Source organism: Ovis aries, chromosome 25, assembly GCF_016772045.2.
Source record: "Ovis aries strain OAR_USU_Benz2616 breed Rambouillet chromosome 25, ARS-UI_Ramb_v3.0, whole genome shotgun sequence".
Classification (NCBI taxonomy): domain Eukaryota; kingdom Metazoa; phylum Chordata; class Mammalia; order Artiodactyla; family Bovidae; genus Ovis; species Ovis aries.
The window spans coordinates 7,506,551-7,520,695 of record NC_056078.1 but is presented as its reverse complement, the minus strand read 5'-3'; the positions used below and the strand labels follow the sequence as shown (position 1 = coordinate 7,520,695).

At 40.8% G+C, this 14,145-nt stretch overlaps 1 protein-coding gene across 13 annotated transcripts in view; it reads right to left on the bottom strand.

The window, feature by feature from the left end:
• The window catches only part of TBCE (tubulin folding cofactor E), a 90,947-nt gene that overhangs the window by 37,338 nt on the left and 39,464 nt on the right, over positions 1 to 14,145 (bottom strand). For all 13 annotated transcript variants that reach the window (XR_009598572.1, XR_009598571.1, XR_009598570.1 and 10 more), the window contains one exon: positions 2,755 to 2,839. Coding sequence is in view for 10 of the 13 variants with exons in the window: in XM_060406731.1 (XP_060262714.1) it covers positions 2,755 to 2,839 (85 nt within the window). In the remaining 3 variants the exon portion in view is untranslated. The remainder of the gene's footprint in view (positions 1 to 2,754; positions 2,840 to 14,145) is intronic.

The window sequence follows — 14,145 nt, the reverse complement described above, 5'->3', positions numbered from 1 at the left end:
AATGGGAAAGATTAACGATCTCAAGAAAACTGGAGGTATCTAGGGAACATTTCATGCAAAGATGGGCACAATGAAGGACAGAAACGCTAAGGATCTAAGAGAACCAGAACAGATAAAGAGGTGGTAAGAATACACAGAAGAACTATACAAAAAAGGTCTTAAAGATCCGGATAACCATGATGGTGTGGTCACTCATCTAGACCAGACAACTTGGAGTATGCAGTCAAGTGGGCCTTAGGAAGCATTACTATGAACAAAGCTGGTGGAGATGATGGAATTTCAGCTGAGCTATTTAAAATCCTTAAAGATGATGCTGTTAAAGTGCTGTACTCAATACATCAGCAAATCTAGAAAACTCAACAGTGGCCACTGGACTGGAAAGGTCAATTTTCATTCTAATCCCAAAGAAGAACAACCCCAAAGAATGTTCAAAGGACTGTACTTCTGCATTCATTTCACGTGCTAGTAAGGTTATCCTCAATATCCATCAAGCCAGGCTTCAACAGTACATGAACAGAGAACTTCCAGATGTACAAGCTGGGTTCAGAAAAGGCAGAGAAACTAGAGATTAAAATTCCAACACTTTGATTATAGAGAAAGGAAGGGAATCCCAGAAAAACATCTACTATTGCTTCCTTGACTACACTAAAGCTTTTAACTATATGGATCACAACAAACTATGGAAACATCTTAAAGAGATGAAAGTACCAGATCATTTTACCTGCCTCCTGAGAAACCTGTATGCAGGTCAAGAAGCAACAGTTAGAATCAGACATGGAACAATGGACTGGTTCAAAACTGGGAAAGGAGTACAACAAGGCTATATATTATTACTCTGCTTATTTAACTTATATTCAAAGTACATTATGTGAAATGCTGGGGTGGATGAATCACAAGCTGGAATCAAGACTGCTGAGAGGAATATCAACAACCTCAGATATGCAGATGATACCACTCCAATGGCCGAAAGTGAATAGGAACTAAAGAGCCTCCTGAGGAGGATGAAAGAAGAGAGAGAAGAAGCTGGCTTAAAACTCAACATTCAAAAAACTAAGATCATAGCATCCGATCCCATCACTTCATGACAAATAGAAGGAGAAAAAGTGGAAGCAGTGATGGATTTTATTTTCTTGGGCTCCAAAATCACTGCAGACAGTGACTGCAGCCATGAAATTAAAAGATGCTTGCTCCTTGGAAGTAAAACTATGACAAACCCAGAGTATAAAAAAGCAGAGACATCACTTTGCTGACAAAGATCCATCTAATCAAAGCTATGGTTTTTTCCAGCAGTCATGTACGGATGTGAGAACTGGACCATAAAGAAGGCTGAGTGCAGAAGAATTGATGTGTTCAAACTGTGATGATGGAGATGCCTCATGAGAGCCCCTTAGACTGCAAGATCAAACCGGTCAATCCTAAACACTCAATGGATGCTTGAAATTCCAACAGTTTGGCCAACAGTCAGCTGATGTGAAGAGCCGACTCACTGGAGAAGATTGCGGACAAAAGGAGAAGGGAGGGACAGAGGATGAGATGGTTAGATAGCATCACTGACTCGATGGACATGAATCTAAGCAAATTCTAGGGGATAGTGAAGGACAGGGAAGCCTGGCATACTGCAGTCCATGGTGTTACAAAGAGTTGTACAAGACTTAGCAACTGAACAGCAACAAAGCTTAATATTAAAAGGTTCTTGCAAGAAATTGAAACTTAGGGAAAATAAACACCAATAAAAATTTGAAAGCCTGCCTGAAATTCCCCACCATCCTTTTCAGAGTTTCACATAGTTTCTCTGAAATCAAACAGGTAAAAATATCAGTAGCACTATAATGTGTCATTCTTTTCATGACAATAGCTTTTTAAAATAGTGGCCTAGCATTCCACTATTTGGATGTTCTATATTTTGTTTAATTACCTAGTTCTTATTGGCTATCTTGTTAATGAACCATAAGAAGTGTTCATATCCATTCAATAAAAAAAGAAAAAACCACCACAAGACAAAAATACACAAAAAAGACAGAGAAAGCAATCCCACTTGTAAGGTTAAGACTGAGAGTTTTAAAAACAAGGAAAAAGGACTCCCCTGGTGGTCGAGCAGTTAAGAATCCTCCTGCCATGCAGGGGACACGGATTCAATCCCTGGTCCAAGAAGATTCCACATGCTTCGCGGCAACTAAGCTCCCAGGAGCTGCAACTGCTGAGGCACACACGCCCTAGAACCCCTGCTCCACTGCGAGAGAAGCCGCTGCAATGAGAAGCCTGCACACTGCAGCTAGAGCACAGCTCCCACCTGCCGCAGTTAGAGAAAGCCCGCCCTCAGCACAGCCGAAAATAAACAAACAAAAAGCACAACAAACTAAAAATAAAAGCAAGGAAAAAATCCTACAAACAGTGTGGGCTTTTTAGAATACACCAAATTCTACATTATAACCACCCCAAGAGTCAAACGCCTCTTCTTCTCCATCCCCCTTTATTCAACCATTAAATATCCTCCTACATAACCATGTCAGGGACTTCCATGGGATTCCGGCAAGAACCCCTTCCAATTCAGGGAACTTGGGTTCAATCCCTGGCCGGGGAGCTCAGATCCCACATGCCAGGGGGCAAATAAGCCTGTGCGCTGCAACTGGAGGGCAGCGAGAGTGCCAAACGAAGACCCCAGAGCTGCAGCTACGAGCCGACGCAACCAGATAAACACACAGACATTTTAGAAGTAAACAAAGATAACCAGGCCAGTTCAGAATGGAGAATTACCTGCATTTAAAATACACAGTCCCTTCGTGGCTTCCATCGTGCTTTCCCCGCTCAGGATTGTCCCATTCTACTCCTAACCAGGGTCCTGGCAGAACAAGAAAACCCAAACGAGAAATTAGAACAAGGTGAGGCTCCATTTTTCTGCAACCAAATACAGTTTGCAACGGAAACATATCACACAGACACCACTGGGGAAGAAAGAAGTCTTTAGAAAAAAAAGTAACCTTGGACACAGGACTTTATCAGCAAAGGCAACAGTAAGTTTGGTTCAAAAAAAACCAACAAAAAATACAACTGCAGAAAATAACTATAGCTACTGAGCACGTATGTGCCAGAAACTTTGCTTTATTTCATGTTATCCTTACAACAGACATTTCATCTTTACAAACGAGATGTTACCATTATCCTATTTTTAACAGTTCCTGAACAAATACACACTTTTTTGAGTCCTAGCCTAGCAATATGCTGTTCATAAAGTAAAATTATATATATATAAAAGTAGTATTTTTCTTCAGTATAGGTAAAATAACACCCAAAGTCACACATCTTCAGGTCATTCTAATTGCAGAAGCCAATACTTACCCACCATACTATGTCATGTATAACTCGTATCTCGTATTTGCAAAGCACATTCAGTTTTCAGAGTGTTCTCTTACCTTCCCCTCTCTCTTCTCCCTCTATTTATTAAGTACCCACTGTCCCATGGACAGAGGAGCCTGGTAGGTTATAGTCCAAGGCACCGCAAAGAATCAGACATGACTGAAGTGACTTAGCATGCACACGCACACACACACACACACACACACACACACACAGAACTGTGCCAGGTGCAAAAGTATGTGAGACAAAGAGTTTCACTTCTGAAAAAAAAAAAAAAAGTTTCACTTCTGGATCTACCCTCCTGTGGAGAACTAGAAAATCTAGATAAACAATTTTTAAAAATCACTTGACACCAATCAGAATGGCTTGTGTCAACAAAACAAAAGAGAAAATAAGTGCTGGCACGGACAGGGAGACAGCGTTAATTTTATGCATTGTTCGTGGGAATGTAAAATAGTGTGGCAACTGTGGAAAACAGTACAGTGCTTCCTCCGCAAAGCTGCACGCAGAATCATCACCCAGCCTAGTGATTCTACCTCTGGGCAAACACCCCAAGAACTGACAGCAGGGACTCAAACAGGTATTAGTGTACTTGTGTTCACAGCAGCATTATTCAAAACAGCCAGAAGTGAATGGATGAATGGATAAACAAAGTGTCCAATGGCGGATCAATTACTAAACAAAATGTGGTCTGTCCATACAATGGAATATTATTCAGTCTTAAAAAGGAACGAAATTCTGACATTCTACAACATGGATGACCCCTAAAGACCTTATGCTAAGTGAACTAAGCCAGACACAAAAAACAAACAATACATGCATGCTAAGTCATTTCAGTCATGTCTGATTCTTTGCGACCCCATGGACTGCAGCCCACCGGGCTCCTTTGTCCATAGGACGCCCGAAGCAAGAATACTGGAGTGGGTCGCCATTTCCTCCTTCAGGGGATCTTCTGGACCCAAGGACTGAATTCACATCTCTTACGTCTCCTGCAGCGGCAGGCAGGTTCCTTACCACTAGAGTCACCTGGGTTTTCTTCAGAAAGAGAGAAATGTTCAGTCCTTCACCCCAAAGTCCATGCACTCACCACCTGGTCCCCCTATCACCTGGCACTTTAGACCCAGATCCACCTGGCACCTGCCTGCCACCGAGGGCCCGCATGCCTGAAGCTGCCACCCCCGAGGCACTCTCCCTAGGGCGCTGGCACACCGACAAAGGAGTCCACAAGGTCTCAGCACCGGCTGCGGCTGCTGTGCGCAAGCAACTGTCCGGGGGTGGGGCGGCAGGACACTGGGCTTGGCTCGTCTAGCACAAACCAATTTGAAGCTGAATACAATTGTATAAACTGAGTCATTTCTGATTAACTCTGCTAAAACCACATCATGAAACTAGAGCATAAAGAACTCTCTTCAGAAAGAAACCCAAGTCTCCAGATAATAGGTTCATATCCAATACTGATGACCAGGCATCATAACTGGGGCTGATAAAAATTAACTCAAATACAGAAGTCATGTCCTACAATTAAAATAAACCCCAATGCCCCTGCTATGGACTTGTGGGGGGGGAGGGAACACTGAATATTCTGATTCATAAGGTATTCTGACTCCTATTGAAGTTAAAGGGGTCATACTGAAAACCTTGAAAACATGTGTGTTTACAGCTGAGTACATTAGGGCAAAATTGAGACCAATGTTAGGTCCAAATAGAAAAAAACCTAGACGTATGGGAGGAATTTTAACCGGGTTTCCTTTGCAGTGAGGTCCCACGTTCAACTCAGCTCAACCTAGAACAGACGACGGCCGTAGAAAGGAAGCCAGTCGACCAACTCTTGAGGTCATACACAGAGAAGAGGGGACGTGGTGTAGAATCAGGGTGGTCAATAGGACGGGTCCCCAGTCCTTCCTGGGACCCCTGCAGCCCCCAACCCCAGAGCCCCTGCCCCAAACCACGGAATCTGTCAGGATTTCTAACTTGGGGTGTTTCCACTTCCACAACCCCCCAGGCAATGGGGAGTGAGGGGTCTGAGAACTTCTGGCTCCGTTTCCTGGGCCGTGATGGGGATGGCATCCTCAGCCACCCAGATAGGACCTCATCCTACCCGCCAGCGCCTCCCCACACACAAAGGCAGCTGAATTGGCGGCGGGGAGGTGGGAGGCAGTACTCGGCACTCCAGGTTCAGTGGGGTGTCCGGGCCTCTGCCCTGGAAACCCAATTGTGTGTGTGGTTCAGTCACAGCAGAGATGAAGTCTGGGGCCACCTATATGAGATGCCTAGAATACTCAAATGCATAGAAACAGAAAGTGGAATGGTGTTTGGCAGGAGCTGAGGGGAGGGTAGAACAGGAAGTTACTGCTTAATGGCTACAGGGTTTCACTTCTGTAAAATGAAGAGGGTTCTGGAGATGAATGGTGATGACGACTGTACAACATTATTCTACTTAAAAATCACTCAACTATACAATTAAAGGTGACTAAAATGTTAAGTTCAGTTATGTATAACTTACCACAATTTAAAATATACACACGCATATATATATGTTTTAAACCACCACAGAGCTAAAAAGGCACTGAAGAATTACAAGGCCAAAATCTGAGAGAAGAGGGAAACCTAGAGTTAAGCGAAGCCTTAGAGCAACTTTTTTCCCTTGGGCATCTGCTGATTCTGACAGAAAAGGCTGAAAAGCTAAAAAGCTGAACAAAGCTTTGTTCAGCTTTGGATAGAGCTTTTGAGGGACTAAGGCTTCCCTAGTGGCTCAGCTGGTAAAGAATCTGCCTGCAATGCAGGAGACCCGGGTTCAATCCCTGGGTTGGAAAGATTCCCTAGAGAAGGAAATAATAACCCGCTCCAGTACTCTTGCCTGGAGAATCCCATGGACAGAGGGGCCAGGCAGGCTACAGCCCATGATTGCAAAGAGTCAGACATGACTGTGTGACTAACTTTCACTTTCACTTTTGAGGGCGTAAGAGATAAATAATGAAAACCAGGGTCTCTCAAGGAAGGTGGAGGTTGCAAGAAACTCTCTAGGTTTTGTTCTGGGGCTTGAAATGCTTTCAACCTAAGAGCAAGAAGGAACCAACCTAAACAGACTAACCCCTGTACCGACTGAAGGTTGACTTCAAACAATCACATTCCCAGATGTGCTTAGGTGATCTGGGATTGCTGTGGACTTTCTGCATCTGCCAGAGTCCACTTCAGTCCTCTCTGGAAGAAGATACCACCCCTGCAAAGCTCAAATTACAACTCTTCACAACCAATATCTGGCACTCAAAGAAAACCAACTAAGCACAGAAAAACACAAGAGTCTATGACTGGAAACCAAGAAAAACAATAGCCAACAGAAACGGACTAAAGAGAGATTGCACCCAACTGTGTCAAGAGAGGCTGCAACATGGTAAAGAACTTGAACTTCATCCTGCTTCTCCAGAGAAACCTATAAGCATGGAGAAAAGAAGCCATCACAGACGGGCAACAGGCACATAAAAGACGCGCATCATTGCTAACTATTAGAGAAATGCAAATCAAAGCTACAATGAGGTACCACTTCACACCAGTCAGAACGACAACCATTAAAAAGTCTACAGATAACAAATACTGGAGAGGGTGTGGGGAAAGGGGAGCCCTCCTACACTGTTGGTGGGAATGCAAATTGGTGCAGCTACTGTGGGAAACAATATGGACGTTCCTCAAAAAACTAAAAATAGAGCTAACATATGGCCCAGCAATCCCACTCCTAGACATGTATCCAGACAAGAATTAAAGAATTTTAAAAACTCTTAATTCAAAAAGATACATGACCCCCATGTTCACAGCAGCACTATTTACCATAGCCAAGACACAGAAGCGACCTAAACGCCCATCAACAGATGGATGGATAAAGAGATGGTATATGTACACAATGAAATGTTACTTAGCCCTTACAAAGAATGAAATAATACCATCTGCAGCAACATGGATGAATCTAGAGATTATCATACTAAGCAAAGTAAATCAGAGAAAGACAAATACCACATGATATCACTTATATGTGGAAGCCACAATATGATACAAATGAACATATCTAAAGAACAAAAACTCACAGAAGAAGAGAACAGACTTGCGGTTGCCAGGTGTGGGGGTGGCAGGCAGGGAAGGATTAGAAGTTTGGGATTAGCAGCTGCAAACTATCATATGTGAGATGGATAAACAACAAGGTCTTACTGTACAGAATGGGGAACCATGTTCAATATCCTGTGATAATTAAGCCATAATAGGAAAAAAATTAGAAAGAATATATATATATATATATGTAAAACTGAATCACTTTTCTGTAGAGCAGAAAATAAAAACAACATTGTAAATCAACTATAATTCAATAATTTTTTTTTAATTCAGAAGAAAGAAAACTGGATACTGAAAGATCAAAAATCACTAACAACAACAACAACAAAAAGCTGAAGGAGGGTGGATAAGAAGCATTAAAAGAGGATAGGAGAGAATAATTGAAAAAGTAGTAGTCAAGTAGCTTTTTTCCTTGCAGCAAAAAGAAAAAGATGCAATCCTCTTGTTCAGTAGTAAAATCATCTCCGTTTTTCCCCATTCCCTGAGCTAACAATAATTTGTCACAGAGTGTTTGTTTGTATAAAGGGCATTAAGATAATGAAGAACACATCACACTTGATAGCATCTTTATAACATATTCACTGGTGTTTCAGAAGTGGCTATTTCTTAATTCAAGCCTCAACCGAAGTTCAGGATAGAAAGCTTGGTTTTGTAAGGGCTCAGATGGTTTTATTTTGCTTTCTGGTGGCTTCCTGATGCAACCAAAGGAATAAAAACTTCATCTTAAAATGGGACATCAGAATCATCTAGGGAGCACATTTTAAGTGATGAGTCCTGGAACTTAACTCTGAAATAGTGAATTAGAATCTCTCCATGTCCAAACTGAGAATTCATATTTTTAACAAGACCCCAGGAACGCTGCATTAGACTCCCCTTGGTAGACATGTTACCTTGGCTAGACTTCTTTCTACAGTGAAATGACAGTGATTCCAAACTGAAGTCACTTATAATAAACCAAACAACAGGTATTCTATTTATCTGTTACTAGTCCTACAGCACATGGTTGATAAGGGTAATAGTTTCGTCAAACAAAGAGCACATTTTCTGTCATTGAGGGCCAGTAATCACAGATTTTATATTCATCACATTGATGACTGCAAAGTATTATGCCCTAACAAAAACCAACACATTATTATTTTCCTATAGATGAAAATTAAGTGTTCTAAGAACATTTTAAAAAGTATTTTTTCCTAATTCATTGTAATAACGATAATCAGTCAGTCACTTCAGTCACTCAGCAGTGTCTGACTCTTTGCGATCCATTGGACTGCAGCGTGCCAGGCTTCCCTGTCCGTCACCAACTCCTGGAGCTTGCTCAAACTCGTATCCATTGAGTCAGTGATGCCATCCAACCATCTCATTTTCTGTCGTCCCCTTCTCCTCCTGCCTTCAATCTTTCCCAGCATCAGGGTCTTTTCCAAGTAGTCAGTTCTTGGCATCAGATGGCCAAAGTATTGGAGTTTCAGCTTCAACATCAGTCTTTTCAATAAATATTTAGTACTGATTTCATTTACGATTGACTAGTTTGATCTCCTTGCAGTCTAAGGGACCCTCAAGAGTTTTCTCCAGCACCACAGTTCAAAAGCATCATTCCTTCAGGACTCAGCTTTCTTTATAGTCCAACTCTCACATCCATACATGACAACTGGAAAAAACACAGCCTTGACTAGATGGACCTTTGTTGGCAAAGTAATGTCTCTGCTTTTTAATACGCTGTCTAGGTTTATCATGTTAAAGCATCTGCCTGCAATGTGGGAGACCTGGGTTCGATCCCTAGGTCAGGAAGATCCCCTGGAGAAGGAAACGGCAACCTACTCCAGTATTGTTGCCTGGAGAATCCCATGAACGGAAGAGCCTGGTAGGCTGCAGTCCATGGGGTCACAAAGAGTCAGACATGACTGAGTGACTTCACCTTCTTTCTTTCTTTCTAGGTTTATCATAGCTTTTCTTCCAAGGAACAGGCATCTTTTAATTTCATGGCTGCAATCATCATCTGCAATGATTTTGGAGCCCAAGAAAATAAAGCCTGTCACTTTTTCCATTGTTTCCCCATCTATTTGCCAAGAAGTGATGGGACCAGATGCCATGATCTTTGTTTTTTGAATGTTGAGTTTTAAGCTTTTTCACTCTCCTCTTTCACTTTCATCAAAAGTCTCTTTAGTTCCTCTTCACTTTCTGCTATAACAGCGGTGTCATCTGCGTATCTGAGGTTATTGATATTTCTCCCAGCAATCTTGATTCCAGCTTGTGCTTCATCCAGCCTGGCATTTCTCATAATGTACTCTGCATATAAGTTAAATAAGCAGGGTTGACAATATACAGCCTTGACGTACTCCTTTCCTAATTTGGAACCAGTCTGTTGATCTATGTCCAGTTATAAGTGTTGCTTCCTGACCTGCATACAGATTTCTCAAGAGGCAGGTCAAGTGGTCTGGTATTCCCATCTCTTTCAGAAGCTTCCAGTTTGTTGTGACCCACATAGTCAAAGATGTTGGAATAGTCAACAAAGCAGAAGATGTTTTTTTGGAATGCTCTTGCTTTTTCTATGACCCAATGGATGTTGGCGATTTGATTTGGTTCCTCTGCTTTTTCTAAATCCAGTTGAATATCTGGAAGTTCTTGGTTCATGTACTGCTGAAGCCTGGCTTGGAGAATTCTGAGCATTACTTTGCTAGCTTATTAAATGAGTGCAATTTTGCAGTAATTTGAACATTCTTTGGCATTGCCTGTCTTTGGTACTGGAATGAAAACTGACCTTTTCCAGTCCTGTGGCCACTGCTGAGTTTTCCAAATTTGCTGGCATATTGAGTGCAGCACTTTCACAGCATCATCTTTCAGGATTTGAAATAGCTCAACTGGAATTCCATCACCTCCACTAGCTTTGTTCGTAGTGATGCTTCCTAAGACCCACTTGACTTCACATTCCAGGATGTCTGGCTCTAGGTGAGTGATCATACCATCATGGTTATCTGGGTCATGAAGATCTTTTTGGGTAGTTCTTCTGTGTATTCATGCCACCTCTTCTTAATATCTTCTGCTTCTGTTAGGTCCATACCATTTCTGACCTTTATTGTGCCCATCTTTGCATGAAATGTTCCCTTGGTATCTCTAATTTTCTTGAAGAGATCTCTAGTCTTTCCCATTCTATTGTTTTTCTCTATTTCTTTGCACTGATCACTGAGGAAGGCTTTCTTCTCTCTCCTTGCTATTCTTTGGAACTCTGCATTCAGATACTAAGAAACTCATGTCTAACATTAATCAAGAAAAAAGTTAGTGTAAAATTTTGATGACACAAACAGTAGATTAAAAGACCTCTAACTACTATATCAAAACCTGGTAACCACAAACCAGAAATGCACTCTAAATATACAGTACATTTATATATATACATAAAGTGTGCATATATTATATGTACATATATGTGTGTACATATACATGTACACATATATACATGTATATATAAACATATATGTGTACATATATACATGGGCTACTCTGATGGCTCAGTGGTAAAGAATCTGTCTGCAGTGCAGAAGACGCAGGAGAATTGGGTTTGATCCCTATTTCAGGAAGATCCCCTGAAAGATGGCAACCTACTCCAGGATTCTTGCCTGGAAAATCCATGGACAGAGGAGCCTGGCAGATTACAGTCCACAGGGTCACACAGAGTCAGACATGACTGAGCATGCACGCACGCATATATAAACATACACATAGAAAAAAGAAAAAGGAGTTCAACCTCAACACTAAAGACAGTCACAGAATCATAAGAGAACAAAAGAATAAAAAAAGAAAAAAGACCTGCAAAAGCACATCCAAAACAATGAGCAAAATGGCAAGAAGAACATACATATTGGTAATCACCTTAAATATAAATAGATTAACTACTCCAACCAGAAGACACAGACTGGCTGAACGGATACAAAAATAAGGCCCATCTATATGCTGTCGACAAGAGACCCACTTCAGATTAGGGACACAAAGAGTCTGAAAGTGAGGGGATGGAAGAAGGTATTCCATGCAAATGAAATTCAAAAGAAAGTTGGAGTAGCAATATTCTTATCAGAAAAAAACGTCTTTAAAACAAAGACTGTTACAAGAGTCAAAGAAGGACACTACAAAATGATCAAGAAGTCAACCCAAGAAGACATAACAATTGTAAATATAGATGAACAGAGCACAGAAGCACCTCAATGCAGAAAACAAATGTTAACAGACATGAAAGGAGAAATCGACAGCAACACAATAATAGTGGGTGATTTCAGCACGCCACTTACATCAACTGACGGATCATTCAGACACAAAGTCAACAAGGAAACACATGCCTTAAGTGACGCATTAGACCAGATGAACTTAATTGGTATTTACAGAGCATTCCATCCTAAAGCAGCAGAATGCACATTTTTTTCAAGTGCATGTAGAATATTCACTAGGATAAATCATATGTTGGGTCACAAAGCAAGCCTTGGTAAATTTAACAAAACTGAAATAATATCAAGTATCTTTTCTGACAACATTGCCTACAGATTCTAATCTAATCTTCAATTTCAAGGAAGAATTATAAAATCTGTAAAAAAAACACAAAAATGTGGAGGCTAAACAACATGCTACTTAACAACCAATGGATCACAGAAGATGTCAAAGAAACCAAAAAATACCTAGGGCTTCTCTGGTGGTCCAGAGATTAAGAATCCACCTGCCGATGCAGGGGACATGGGATCACTCCCTGGTCAGGGACGATCTCACATGCTGTGGAACAACTAGGCCCATGCACCACAACTACTGAGCCAACAACCCACAAATACTGAGCCCACGTGCCACAGCCACTAAAACCCACGTGCCCCACAGCCTGTGTTCCACAATAAGAGACGCCACTGCAATGAGAAGCTCATGCCCCACAGTGAAGAATAGCTCTTGCTCTCTGCAACCAGAGAAAACCCACAGGCAGCAATGAAGACCCAGTGCAGCCAAATAAATTAACAAATTTTTTAACAAAGAAAAAAACAATCTCCTAGGACTGAACCATGAAGATATAGAAAACAGGAACAGATCAATCACAAGTACTGAAATTGAAATCATGAATTTAAAAAACTCCCAACAAACAAAAAGTCCAGGATCAGATGGCTTCACAGGCAAATTTTGGCAAACATTTAGAGAAGAGTTAACATCTATCCTTCTGAAACTCTTCCAAAAAACTGCAGGGGAAGGAACACTCCCAAAGTCATTCTATGAGGCCACCATCACTCTGATACCAAAACCAAGGATATCACAAACACAAAAAGAAAATACCAGGTCAGTATCACCAATGAACGTAGATGCAAAATCCTCAACAAAATACCACCAAACTGAATCTAACAATATATTAAAAGGATCATACGCCATGATCAAGTGGGAATTATTCCAGGGATAGAAATTTTTCAATATCCCCTAGTCAACCAGTGTGATACACATTAACAAAGTGAAGAATAAAAACCATACTATCATCCCAACAGATGCAAAAACAGCTTCTGACAAAATTCAACAACTATTTCTGAGAATAACTCTGCAGAAAGTGTGAATAGAGGGAACATACCTCAACATAGTAAAGGCCACATATGAAAAACCCACAGCTAACAACATACTCAATGGTAAAATCGGAAAGCACTTCCTCTAAGATCAGGAACAAGACAAGGATATCCACTCTCACCACTTTTATTCAATGCAGTTTCGGAAGTCCCAGCCATAGCAATCAGAGAAGAAGAAAAGGAATCCAAAGTGGAAAAGAAGATGTAAAACTGTCACTGTTTGCAGATGACATGATTCCATGCAAAGAAAATTCTAATGATGCTCTCAGAAAATTACTAGAGCTCATCAATGAATCTGGTAAAGTTGCAGGATACAAAATTATATACAGAAATCCACTGCATTTCTATACACTAACAAAGAAAGGTCAGAGAGAGAAATGTAAGGAAACAATCTCATTTATCATTGCATCAAAAGAACAAAATACCTAGGAAAAAACCTACCTAAGGAGGCAGAAGACCTGTACTCTGAAAACTGTTAAGAAACTGATGAAAGAAATCAATGACACAAACAGATGGAAACATACACCACGCTCCTGGACTGGAAGAATCAATATTGTCAAAATGAGTATACTATCCAAAGTAATCCACAGATTCAATGCAACCCCTATTAAATTACTAATGGCATTTTTTGCAGATCTAGAAAAAAAATCTTCACACGTTACTGACCAGGGGATTTTTGCAGAAACTAATGGCTGTGGCCAGCGATTTGTTATGCAAGTGAATATTGAAATGTCACCAGTCAATAATGTTTGGGTAACAGAAGATGTATTAATATAGCTCTGGTCTTTAAACTGTTAAGATTTGTATGGAAACACAATAGATCTTGAAGGGTCGGAAAAAAAAAAAAAAAGCTGGAGTAATCAGAGTCCCTGACTTCAGACTATACTATAAAGCTATAATAAAACAATATGGTACTGGCACAAAAACACAAACACAGATCAATGGAAAAGAAAAGAAAGCCCAGAAATAAATCCACACAGCTACTTGCAAACAATACAACTGACAAGGGCTTAATTTCCAAAATATACAAATAGCTCATACAACTCAATAACAAAAACCCCAAACAATCCAATTGAAAAATGGGCAGAAGATCTAAATAGACACGTCTCCAAAGATGACATACAGAAAG